This window comes from Strigops habroptila, chromosome 1, assembly GCF_004027225.2.
Source record: "Strigops habroptila isolate Jane chromosome 1, bStrHab1.2.pri, whole genome shotgun sequence".
In the NCBI taxonomy this organism is placed as follows: Eukaryota; Metazoa; Chordata; class Aves; order Psittaciformes; family Psittacidae; genus Strigops; species Strigops habroptila.
The window spans coordinates 118,374,368-118,387,060 of record NC_044277.2 but is presented as its reverse complement, the minus strand read 5'-3'; the positions used below and the strand labels follow the sequence as shown (position 1 = coordinate 118,387,060).

At 38.7% G+C, this 12,693-nt stretch overlaps 1 protein-coding gene across 4 annotated transcripts in view; it reads left to right on the top strand.

Moving 5' to 3' along the window:
- LOC115604050 (macrophage mannose receptor 1-like) overlaps nt 1–12,693 on the top strand; it is a 54,582-nt gene that overhangs the window by 605 nt on the left and 41,284 nt on the right. Inside the window, exons 1-4 of one of the 4 annotated variants that reach the window (XM_030476754.1) lie at nt 3,446–3,534; nt 3,638–3,821; nt 5,280–5,453; nt 10,404–10,568. In XM_030476754.1, the coding sequence (XP_030332614.1) occupies nt 3,740–3,821; nt 5,280–5,453; nt 10,404–10,568 (421 nt within the window). In that variant the 5' untranslated portion in view covers nt 3,446–3,534; nt 3,638–3,739. Of the gene's footprint in view, nt 1–3,419; nt 3,822–5,279; nt 5,454–10,403; nt 10,569–12,693 lie in introns of those variants that run through there. The other 3 variants (XM_030476739.1, XM_030476762.1, XM_030476747.1) reach the window with 3 other exon arrangements.

The following is a 12,693-nucleotide window of genomic DNA, read 5'->3' as shown; positions in this document are numbered from 1 at the left end:
CTCAGTTTCCCCCACTGCTCTGGGGACTCAGCCCCTGATCAATTTAACACCATCACCCAGCTTTCCCCCAGGTACTGCCTCACCACTGAGGTTTGCAGAAGGGCCTGATGTTGGGACTTCCCTTTCCTCCAGTCCTCTGGTCTTTTATGGGCCTGGGGACCTGCTTTTGGCAGATGGCTTTCATGGGGGGATGTTAAGGTAGCTAAGGGATTGGTATATTTAGAGCTGTGAAAACAGGTGAAAGCTGTGTTTCTTGGTGAAACCTGGAGCTTGCGTCTGCTCACTTTGAAATTACCATAATTTCCAGCACACAGCTATTTTTCAGTGAAAGTTTTGCATTTACCCTTCCCAAAACTCTCTCAGCATTATCCACTCCCCAGTTTGAGATCTACTAAAACAAATCTTCATGACACTGTCTTGTAGCCTTCCTTGCTTTGTGTAATTAGCAGCAGCCATTGTAGGCCATTCTCCATTTCTGCATGGAGAAGACACCCAACTTACCTGCTTGCTCTCTCGCCTCTCTTGTTGCTGGCTTTTGGTGTGCTCTTCTGGTGCTCTCCATTAGTGTTTAACACTGGTAATGCTTCAGCTGCTTCACGAGTTACTTTTTCATTTACACTTGCATAGTCTGTGATAGTTTGCAAATGTTGCAGAGTGTGAAGCTACCTTGGCATACTGAAAATATATGGGAAAGATACTTGGCCAGAAAGATTTTACAGTACTTGGCACAATTCTTCGGCTATAAGCTTGGGCCAGAGGTAGGCAAATAGTCACATTGTAGTGGGTGAAGAAAAATGAGAGCCTGTGAGAAAAATTTTGTTAGGAGCTACTTGGGATATTTGAAGGAAAAGATGCTAGATGTCCCTGAATGCCTTATAATAGTGAAGTAAGTTGGCTCCTATGCCTGGCATGTTCCTTTGCATTTTAAAGAACCTCCTTCCAGGGGTAAATTTCAAAGTACCAAGATTGCAGTACTTACGATCACTCTGTGGTGGACCTTTAAGTGTACCACCTACAGCTCGTCTATAGTGAGGAATGGCACCTCTGTAACACCACTCTATAACAAATGCTGCTACATAACAGTGAAACAGGTTATATGAGTAATTCTGCTCAGCCCATTTTACAGATACAGCTCATCATGTTGACAGGAGCGATAGGTATTTACAGAGAAGAGTTGACAGGGCATAGGAAGTGTTGCACAAATACCTAGCTTGTTTTGTATTCTTCTAGACTATGTAATAACTCACACAGAAAGTGTTGTATGGGAATCCCCTTTTGTGTCCAAGCAGGCAAAGCAAACACAGAAATGAAGCTGTAAATTAGAGGAATAGAGGACCAAGCTACAAGTCTGTTGTATGGTCATGGATGAGACAGGGGCGACTCTGAGCGGAAGGAAATCCCACAACTAGAGTCTCAGCCACAGCTGCTTCTGCAGCCTGCTACCTCCTGTTCTGTTCTGTTTTGGTGCCAACTTATTCTCAATGCCTGCTTGGCTATGTTGGCCCTTTAGCTGCTTACCTTTATAATAGTCCCTGTCAGAGCCTTGCGTGCGCTGGGGCCCTTGTATAAGCAGCTGTGTCTTATGCAGTAAATATGCAGTCAGAATAGCAAAGGGCTAAAGATTCGTCTTCGCCCCACACCTGCAGCCAGACTTTTTTTTTCACCTTTCTAACCTTGTTTCTGAAGCATAAACTCTACTCCTTTTCAGGCTTGGGTGTAGCAATCCAGGCTTTTGACTTTGGGCTACGTTTTTCACATGCACAGCATCCTCTCTTTAACGCTATAAGCTGCATAAAATAAGGAACGTTATTTTAGGCCACAAATAAAATTTTAGCAGTTTGGAAGATTAGGCAGTGTTTTCTACACGTCTGATGTCTCTTTTACCCAGGAACTTTAAAAAAGATTTCAGGAAAAGGAGAGTTGCAAGCGTTGCTTATATCAGTTTACAGTAACATTGTGCTAAATGCTAGTAGAAAAGAGGAATAAAAAAATTATCACCAGGAGTGATAATTATACATTTCCTTGTATTGTCTGTGAGTAAAACAGATTGGTAAAAGGGAGAAATTTCTGTCCCCAGTGCTCATCAGTTTTGCACTACTTCCCAGTGGGTTGGAAGCCAAAGGACAGGAGAAGGAAACTGAACCATAGATGAGATAAGTCTAGGTCAGCTCGTTCTGTGAGAGAGAGGTTATTTATTCCCAGGTGCTTGTTCTTCTACAAAAAAGTATGATCATTTCCACATTGGAGCCTCAGCAGAGAAAATTTTCTGTGGTTAACCTGTTTTCTCCTTAAGTATTTCACTGTTATATAATTTGTTTAATTTGGTAATCATACACCAAAATATTTTTAATTAACTTCAATCCCCAGAGTCATATAAATTAGTATTTCTGTTTCCTAGCTTGTAGCCCAGTTAAAATATAGTTTTAAGACCTTGTGCATCCTGTTACATTATGCGATCCAGTATCAGAGAGAACTATAAAGTTAGTGTGCTAAAATGTATCTCAAGGGGATCAGAAAGGAGGAATTCTCAGTCTTTGGGTCAGGTCAGAAATGTTGCACTCCATAGCACATCCAAGTGTAACAGGCACTAAAAACTTTTCTAATGGTTATGATTTTGAAATAAACCTTGAATACATGAAAAGGCATGCTGTGAAGCACTGGGCAAGAAACAACCTTGGGAGCTATGAAGAGCCTTTGAGATTTTTGTAAGTTATTAAGAGGCATACCTGATGAGGACAAATCCCATTGTTGTCATTGTTTCCTTCAAAATGGAGAAATGCAAGAAAGGAAAAAGAAATCACTGACAACTGCAGCAGAGTGAAAAATGAATATGCTGTTCTAGCCCTACAAGTAGATTGTGTATAGGGTTTAAAAAAATATCCTTCCCATCAGTTAAGACTTTAAGGATTTTAGCAGAGCATTTGGGAACAGAACTCCTCAAGGTGGGGAAATAGAGCCTGAAGAACTTAGTGGCTGTTGTCATCTCCTCTCAGCTGGGAACCAGGAACAAGGAGCCAGTGCTGCTTGGAGTGCTCAGTGCCAGGATCTGTAGTTCATGGTGTATGTGCTCCCCTGTTTCAGTAACTCCCATGGGTGCAGCTTGGAATAATACCATGAACACATTTTTTCTCTTCGCTTTAACCCGTGCTTTAATGCTACAGGAGACACTAGATCTGCATCTTTGCTGCCTTGCACTTTTGGCTGTAGATGCTTCCACTGAAGCAAAAGAGTTGAAATGGCCTCACATCTGAACTAGGTGCATTCTATGGTCACTTTAAAAGGTGTAGACCACAGGGCTACCGTATCTCTTTTTGCTGAACAGATTTTACCCCCATGAGTAATGTCCAGGTTCATATTTCAATTAGATAGTAGGTAAGATTACTTCAAACCAAATGATTCCTGTGGTTTTTGCATTGCAGATACTAGCATCTTCTTAATATATAATGAAGAACACAAGCGCTGTGTACTGGCTCTGAGTTCTAATTCAGTGACTACTGCTCCTTGCGTTCAAGAAAATGAGTCACAAAAATTCAGGTGGGTCTCAGATCACCAGCTTATGAGCATAGCATTCAAATTGTGCTTGGGAGTGCCTTCGAAGAAAGACTGGGTTCCGGTCACTCTGTATCCTTGTGACAAGGCTAGTGAACTTCAGCGATGGGAATGCAGAAATGAGACTCTCTTTGCAATCCAAGGGGAAGATTTGTTTTTCAACTATGGAAACAGACAGGAAAGGAATATTATGCTGTACAAGGGATCTGGTTTTTGGAGTAGGTGGAAAGTCTACGGAACCACAGACGATCTGTGTTCTCGAGGCTACGAAGGTAAAGTTCTGTGAATTAATTTCTGTATTTCAAACTCATTTCTCTGTGTATCTGTTTAAAATATCTAGAAGTGTAGGGGAATTTCCTTCCTCTCATTAATGATCAGTGAGTGTGACTTCTGGTGAAATCAGCAATACCTGAGTGTGTGTTACATGTTTTCTGAGGGGTTCATTTTGCTTTCTTGTCCAAGTTGTCAAAGGTCTGATAGATAATTAACCATTCACAGTAGTGATCATTTGGAGAGGGTAAAAAAGTCTGTGGTTATTTAGAACATGTGTATAACTATTACACAACAGTTAATGATAGCTTTTAATACTTACATGTGTCTAGAAAGATGTAGTGTAAGTGTATAGTCTGTGATTATGTTGTTTTTCTTTGGGGAGCAAATATTAATAATGCTGTGAGGATTCAGTTAACTCTTGGCATCTTCAGCTCTAGCATATTAAAGATGCCTTCCTAAGTGTTTGAAGTGAGTCTCAGAGTTGGTGAGAGAAATGGTGTTGGTGCTGAAATGTTAAACAAAGAAATAATATATTTTAAATAGTTAAATTTGAAAAAGTTATGTGTGAGACATACATCCATATATACATATATTTATGATAAGTATGTGAGAATACATTTGGCTTCCCATTTATTATTCTTTGATAAACAGAAATGGTCACGGGGGAGGTACAGATGCATTTTCTGTGGTTTAAACAGCGGCTGATTACAGTACTATCCTTGGTCTAAAGCCAGAATAAAAGAACCCTAGCAAAGCAAACCATATGAAGGGAGGCAGGGGGAGATGGAATGATGGTCTGCCATTCCTTCCTCTGTTTTCCAGCAGGTCTGTGACACACTGACCTTGGTATGTCACCTCTCTAGTGTCCATGTCAAGTAGTGTTCACTGTGTGTCCTCTCGTCAATGCATGTACATATGTGCACACACACAAAACTGCTTTTGTTACTTTGATAAGTTTCATTGAGTCATGTTTCTGATAAAGCAAAAAATGGAAATTTTATTTGGGTATAGTATACCACTTAGTGGTATGTATCTTTCAAGTTTGTATGTACATGCTCTTCCCTGTCTACAGTGGTCAGCAACTGAGTCAGTTACTAACAAAAATAGCAGTTGTTTGTGCTTAAAAAGAAAATTGCTTAACTGTATGGATTTTATACTTTTGATTGTTATGCATATAAAATTTAGCATGGGAATGTACTTGTCTTGGCTCAGTCAGTTCCAGTCAGTTCCAGTTCAGTTCAGGTTTCCTTAGGCAATAAGAAGTCTCATTGTGGACGTGGGTATCAGCTTAGACCTAGAGAGTAAAGTTATCAAAGTCTCATTTCTAGTACAGTTTGTATACTAAGCTAGCAAGCTCTGCTAGCTATAATATGCTATAGTATGATCATAAAGCTGAACTGATACATGTCCCATGCTTATTGCTGCTTATACATTTTTAAATTGTTGTGTCTCCTTAGATACCTACACAGTGAAAGGAAATGCCAATGGAGCACCTTGTGTATTCCCTTTCAAATTTGGTGATAAATGGTATGCTGACTGCACGAATGCTGGCAGATCAGATGGCTGGTTCTGGTGTGGAACCACTTCAGACTTTGATGTTGACAAGATGTATGGATTTTGCCCATTGAAATGTAAGTTTTGTGTGTTCATCATTTTGCTGTGCTATTATTCTCTGGTGTTCTTATCATGTGCTTTACTATACAAAATACAGTTTGAAATGGTGCAGTTTTCTCTCTCCATTCAGCCTGTTATCCTTTTAGGAACTACTTAAATACACAAATATAGGGCTCGGCATGAAAAAAATGACCAGCTACATTTGTGTGTGTGTGTTAATCATGTGCTGGAATCTGTAAATACACCATTTACTTAAATAGAAAGTTAATTAGATGTAAAGATGTGACATTAGCATATGCAAAAGCCATGCGGAAATTTGTGCAGCAGTATTGGAAGCTAGAACATAGCTTAACTGAAAATAAAGACTACTTTGTGGAATAACTTGCCTTTTAAATATGAAGGAGCTTACATGAACTTTTTACTAATCACAGTATTTCCCAAATCTGTGTGCTACATTGTAGTTCTGTATTTAAAATCAGTGAGAAGTATTTATATTCTAAATTGCCAGGTTTGAGTATAGAGATTCAACTGTAATATTATGAATACATGGAACCTTATTTAGAAATGTTGTTAATACTTTAAGTAAATTGGTGTAATATACCTGTACGTATTTGAATTCTTTTAAGTTTGAATATAGTTTCTCTGAACTTCTGTAAGATATGCACTAAGCATTTTGTCTGCAAGCTGCTGCATCTTCTGTCATGCTGAGAGAGGTAGCACTTCTCCCTCCCTACTTCTTCGTTATTGTGTTTTGTGGTAAAGCTCCAGCTGACCGCAGTCAGAGCTAAGGAGAAAAATATGTCTTTCCTTTGATGTGAGGAGAACAGTTCATGTTGATCTTAACTGGTTTGATGATGAAGGATTAGTGTCCTGATTTCCATGAATGTTGCATTCTTTATTTCACACAAATAAAAACTGCATGGCTGTTTTTTTTTAATCTGCCAGTATTACTTTCAAGATATTAAAACCATGTTGGGAATATCAATCCCATTTATAGAGCATATGCAAGATTAACTTGAGCATGCTACCTGTCTAGCATTCTTTGAGTACAGCAAATAGGAGGCATCATTAAAATATTGTTTAATTCTTTGGCATAATTCAAGGAAATCCATTCAGATGACTGTGATTGTTTTTGGAAAAAGCTGCTTTATGCTGATTGCCTGCATGTTTCCTTCCTGATTCTTCAGTACTGGCTATAAAATATTCAAGTTTGGTCATATATTTTAATGAGAGACAGGCTGTTGTAGCAGAAGGTTTAGTCAGCCCTGTGAAAGAGGAATGCACTGCATGAGAGAGCAATAAGTTAATAAACCTTACCAGCACCTTTAAACATAGAATGCTTAAGTCTTTGTATGTAAGTTTATTTAATAAGATTGAATGGTTTGCTGTTTTCGTAAACTGTCTAGGGGAGCAAAGGTGCAAAGGTGCTGATATGAAAATCATCAATGTGATGCAAGCTGTTCATCCCAGGGCCTGGACATCCAGTGAAATTATCATGATTGAACCAGTTGCTTTTTTTTCATTCTCAAATGTTTTCTGAAATGAAGAGGGCATCAGACTATACTTATAACAGTTATTATACTCAATAGAGGTGAAGAAATTTGACCAGTGGAGGTAACATAATTGTGAGTCTGACCTTTTATTAAGTGCTTTAAAAAGAGATGCTGACACAACGACAGTAGAAACCTAAATCCCACTGGAACAAACAGAAGTGTTGCTACATCAGACAATTTTTAGTAGCCTAGGAAGTACTGGTTTTTTGCAGGTTACACTGTGTCTTTTTGAGCTGTATGTTGTACTGCAGTACAAAACTGGGTGTTGGGGAAGAACACAGGTTGCACAGTGTAAGACCTACTTATACTATGGAGAGTGAGTGTGTCTATGGCTGTATTCAAGTGGGCAAAAAGCCATTAAGGCCCTTTTCTTGACAAGTGACAGAGCTAGAATTTCTGTGAAGAATTTAGAAAGCCTTATAAGTTATGCATTAAACTTGCATAAAACTAGGAAGGAAACAAGAAGTGCAGAGAATGAGGAAATATTTAGCTAGTCTTAGCCTGGTATGTTAATTATTGGACAAATCTACATAGAATTGTAGAATCATAGAATGGTTTGGGTTGGAAAGGACCTTAAGATCATCTAGTCCCAACCCCTCTGCCCTGGGCAGGGACGCCTCACCCTAAACCATGTTGCCCAAGGCTCTGTCCTGCCTGGCCCTGAACCCTGCCAGGGATGGAGCATTTACCACTTACATCTTTGAATTCATTCACAAATACTGAATGTATTTTTTTAATGACAGGATTTCCCCCCATGCTGGTGTTTCAAGATGTTTTTAAGGGGTTTTTGTTGTGGTTTTATGTCAGGTTCAAATGCCTGGTGAACTGATCAACTAAGTTATATGGGGTTAATTGTGTCATTTCTTCTGATTTGTCTGGAACTCATAACCTGACTTTGAATATCACAAATTTATCTAGGAAAAAATAAAAGAGAGGAGCACTTTAGGAAAAGATATCTAAGTGAGAATAAGCATGTGAAGGAAGTTTAGTATAATTTGGACTTTTTTACTATTGGCAGCATTATATGCAGTTATAAAGACCGTATATAATGAACTGTAAAGTCTCTATAATGAGATTCCTTCCCTACTGTAAGCTTAGAGAGGAAGCAATGGCAGTTATTTTATAGACTACTTAACAAGATTTAGACTCAGTTTTTGTTTGCCATGATTCCATTCATGCAGTTTCTGAGGATATTGGACTGGGAGCCCAGCTTGTGTTGTATGGATAACTAAACGAACAAGAAGACTTTATCTGGTCAAATCTGGTCAAAGGCCAGATTTCAACTTGCATTTTTGAAATGAAAATCTCTCAAGAACCTTCCATTTGCCAATTCAGGAGAAATGATATATTTTGATATGATAATCATGTAATCATTTTTCAAATTATAAATGTCATAAATGTCTGCATTGGTCAGGACTTTATGATTTTCCTGTAAGTTTGAACATGTCTGTCAAGGGCTAATCCTGAAATTCAAAGCATTTTTGTCATGCTTTGCTTTAAAGATGGAGAACTTTCAAAGACATGGGTGAAATTTTCCGATTTACTATGTTTTACTTCTGGGATTTTGATAGTAATCATAGTGGAAATAGCTAGTTCTCACTAATTTGAGTGTCTACAAAAAATGTGTACAGAACTCATCTGTGTAGGGATAAAGTTCAGCTTTTATTTATTTTTCCAGTCATGTACTAAGGACAGGTATAATTTAACATTAATTTAGACGCTAAAATATATCGTTCCAGAAAAATGATTCAACTTCTGGTTTCTCTGGGGATACTAAGCTTTAAACAATAGCACATAGATTTTCCAAAATCCTGCTCTGTGAAGGCATCTGACCTCAGAGAACTCAAATATCTTTAAACCAAGTTTTCCAAGGTTCAGAAAGACCGAAGTTCTATAGGAGAGCACCATATGCAAGTCAGCTATAAATTATGAGACTGGGGGAGTGAGGTGGAAGGTTGGATGAATGCCCAAGACTTTACCTCTTCCTCTGTATTAATGTACAAGATTTATAAAACCCTTTATTTCAAGTCAGAAACAGTTTTCTTTATTGAATTATAGATTGTACTATTTTTGCAATCTCCATTTCATCCCAGGCTGTGCTTGTCCACAGGAATTTGTGGTCTTGTAGAACAAAGTGTAGCAAAGAAATTTAGCCTTCTGATAGTCATAAAACATTTTGGACAGAAGTTGGTTTGTGGATAATGATAATGGGATGAAAGTATCCATTTTTAGTCAAATGCCATTATTACAGTAGGTTGTATTTGATTTTTTTTTTTTTTTTATTATAAGGGTAATTTGAAAAGTAGCACTTCTTATTATCTGTAGATTATTTAATACAGGAAAAAGTGGAACTGGTTACTGACCTGCTGACATGTAACATGTATCATCCTTTGTCTTGAGTTTTGTTTATTATACTGTTTTCCTCTTATTTGCACACTCAAGTTTTCTGAGCTCTCTGAATTCGGAAAAGGAAAAGACCTCTTTCTCTCGTTTTTTTCACAGCTTGCAACTTGAAAAGCTCTGATACAGTCTGCAGGAATTTCAGTCGTTTTCCCATTGTCAGCAGACATACAGTGACCTCTGCTATATTCTGCTTTTGTCGTGCAACTTTAATCTCTTTATGTGATATTTAGCTCACTGTTGGGGCCTCCTGTAGGTTCCATTTTTGGCAGAGCAAGATCACACTGTTTTCTTCAGCTTGTTGTGGGGTTTCAATTGAGATGAACCAGGAGAGATTGTAGCGGTGTAAAGGAGTGGTATCTTCTGAGGCTGCTTCTAATGCTGCATTATATTTCCACTGGTTTGGCATTGCCTAAGTGTGCCAAGGTCAGGTAATCCTGGAGATCACTCTCAGGTCACATGGCAGAGAAGAAAGCATGATGGTATGTCAGACAGATGCATAAAACAAGTCAGGAACTGCACAAAAGTGTGAAATGGATGCTGATAATGCAAGTTTTGCATTCAGTGCTTGGGTCTGAATACCTCTAGTAAGAAGATCCATAGCCACTTTATATAGTACTCCAAATCAGTAAAAAAACTGGGGAAAAAAAAAGTGGTCTGCTTGACATACATCTTAGCTAGCATGAGTCTGGAATTTTTTAGTGTTTTTCTCCACAGGGACAAACCAACTCTTTTAGCATGACTTTAGCCACTCACCTTCTACCTTAAACAGCAGCTTTGTTACATGAGAGAAAATGGTGACCTTGTTTCATTACCTGTGCACTGTCCAACAAGGCTGTCACGGTTTAGCTCTGCCCTGGATTTACCAATATATTAGAGAGCCTCAGGGCTTCTTTCAAACCAGTTGTCTGTAACAGTGTTTAGGTTTTGTGTATTTTTGTTATGCAGTTCATTCTGTATTTTTTCTGGCTCTATCTTCATGATCAGTTACAGCATTTCTTTTTCTCCCTACAGTTAATAGCGTTGATTTGTTGTGGAATACAGATCCTTTGACAAATGTCCAGTATCAGATAAACTCTGAGGCAGCTCTGAAATGGCACCAGGCAAGAAAAAGTTGCCAACAACAGAAGGCAGAGTTATTAAGCATCACAGAGTTGCATGAACAAACATACCTGACAGGTAGGGTAATATTATCCATCATTTTTTTAAAGAAGTGCATTATTGTAAAAGTGACACTTACATGACATGTTCCATTTTGAAAATTGATATTTGTTCAGTTCTGGTAATTAGTAGATTTAAATTGTTATCTTGAACGATTCAGCTGTGAAAATTGGACAGATAATGATTATTTTATCCTGATTACGTATTGCCAGAAAGTTACAGTAACACAAATCCCACAGCAGTTAAGTAATGTAAGTAATAAAGAGTGCATGTTGGAATGCAGGAAAATGCAAAAGAGTTTGTAAACTAAAACTCCAGGTACCAAGATTGCAAGACTATTCTACTTGTTATGTGTACTAGTCAGCATATTTGTCGCACCTCATTAAAGCCATTGTATCATCTGTATGTGCTAAAATATGAAAAAAAAAAGAACTAATAGACAAAAGGACTCACAAATAGCTTGTCTTATCTTCAATCTCTGTCAGTGTTTTTTTAAGTAATTTCCAAACTTCTCCTTGGAGAAAATTTTCTCCTGATTTTGTACTTGAATAAAACTACATTCCACAATAAGACGGTCCCCTCTTCATCACCTTCTTAGTCTGTGGACACATGAAATAGTCCACTAATTCATCTATTAAACAGATTAGAAAATATTTTAGATATGTTACACCAGTTGGATGATGTAGCGTATTCAATTCAAAACTTCTGTCATAAGCTGTATGTTGTACATTGTAAGTTCAAAGAATCAGAGAATTAGAGAATGGTTTGAGTTGGAAGGGGCATTTAAAGATTATCTAATCCACCCTCCCTGCCATCTTGCACTAGAACAGATGACTCAAAGCCCATTCCAACCTGGCCTTCAACACTTCCAGTGATGGGAATCCACAACTTCTCTGGGCAACCTGTTCCAGTGTCTCACCACCCTCACAGCAAAGAATTTATTCCTAATGTCCAATCTAAATCTACCTTCCTTCAATTTAAAACCATTGCCCCTTGTCCTGTCACTACAGGCCCTGCTACAAAGTCTCTCTCCATCTTTCTTATAAGTCCCCTGTACATATTGAAAGGCCATGAGAAGGTTGTGACGGAGCTTTCTCTTCTCCAGCTGAACAACCACAACTCTCAGCCATTCTTCACAGGAGGGATGTTCCAGGCCTCTGATGAGCCTTTTTTTTTCCCTTTGCCCTCCTCTGGACCTGCTCTGACAGGTCCCTATCTTTCTTGTACTGGGGACCTGAGGACTGGACACAGTACTACAGGTGGGGTCTCACCAAAGTGGAGCAAAGGGGGAGAATACCTTCCCTTGGCCTGCAGGTCATGCTTCTTCGATGCAGCCCAGCATATGACTGGCTTTCAGGGCTACAGGCACACATTGACGGTTCATGTCCAGCTTTTCATCCACCAGTACCCCCAAATCCTAATCTGCAGGGCTGCTCTCAATCCATTCATCCCCTCGTCCATATTGATACTTGGGATTGCCCGAGCCACGTGCAGGACCTTGCACTTAGCCTTGTTGAACTTCATGAGGTTTACATGTGCCCACACCTTAAGTCTGTCGAAGACCCTCTGAACTCCATCCCTTCCCTCAAGCAAATCAATCACACCATTCAGCCCAGTGTTATCTGCAAACTTACTGAGGGTGCACTCAGTCCCACTGTGTCATTGATGAAGTTATTTAATACTATCAGTTCCAGTAAGAGACCTTAGAGGTATACGACTTGTTTCGATTTGGACACTGAGCTGTTGATTGTAACTCTTTGGATGCAGACATCCAGCTAATTCCTTGTCTAGCTAGTAGTCCATCCATCAAATCCATATTTCTCCAATTTAGATGAATGATAATTGTATTTTTAATGCTGTGAACAGTCTGTTATGTCTAAACTTTTGTTTTCAGTGTAAGGATTTGGTCAAAACATGGGTCTTTCTTTTACTGAGTGTGATGAAATTATTGGTGAAATTAATGCTCAAGGAAGAAATGTGGCACTAGCATATAGAAGTGAGATATTAATAAGTGTGTTTTAATTGAAAACTATTAGATATGGCTGCCAAATGTATGTGCAAATCAGTTTTTCATTCTACAGCTATCCTGGCAGTACCAGGATTTCCTGTCATGCTCAGTTCTTGATTGTCTTAATCACAACTT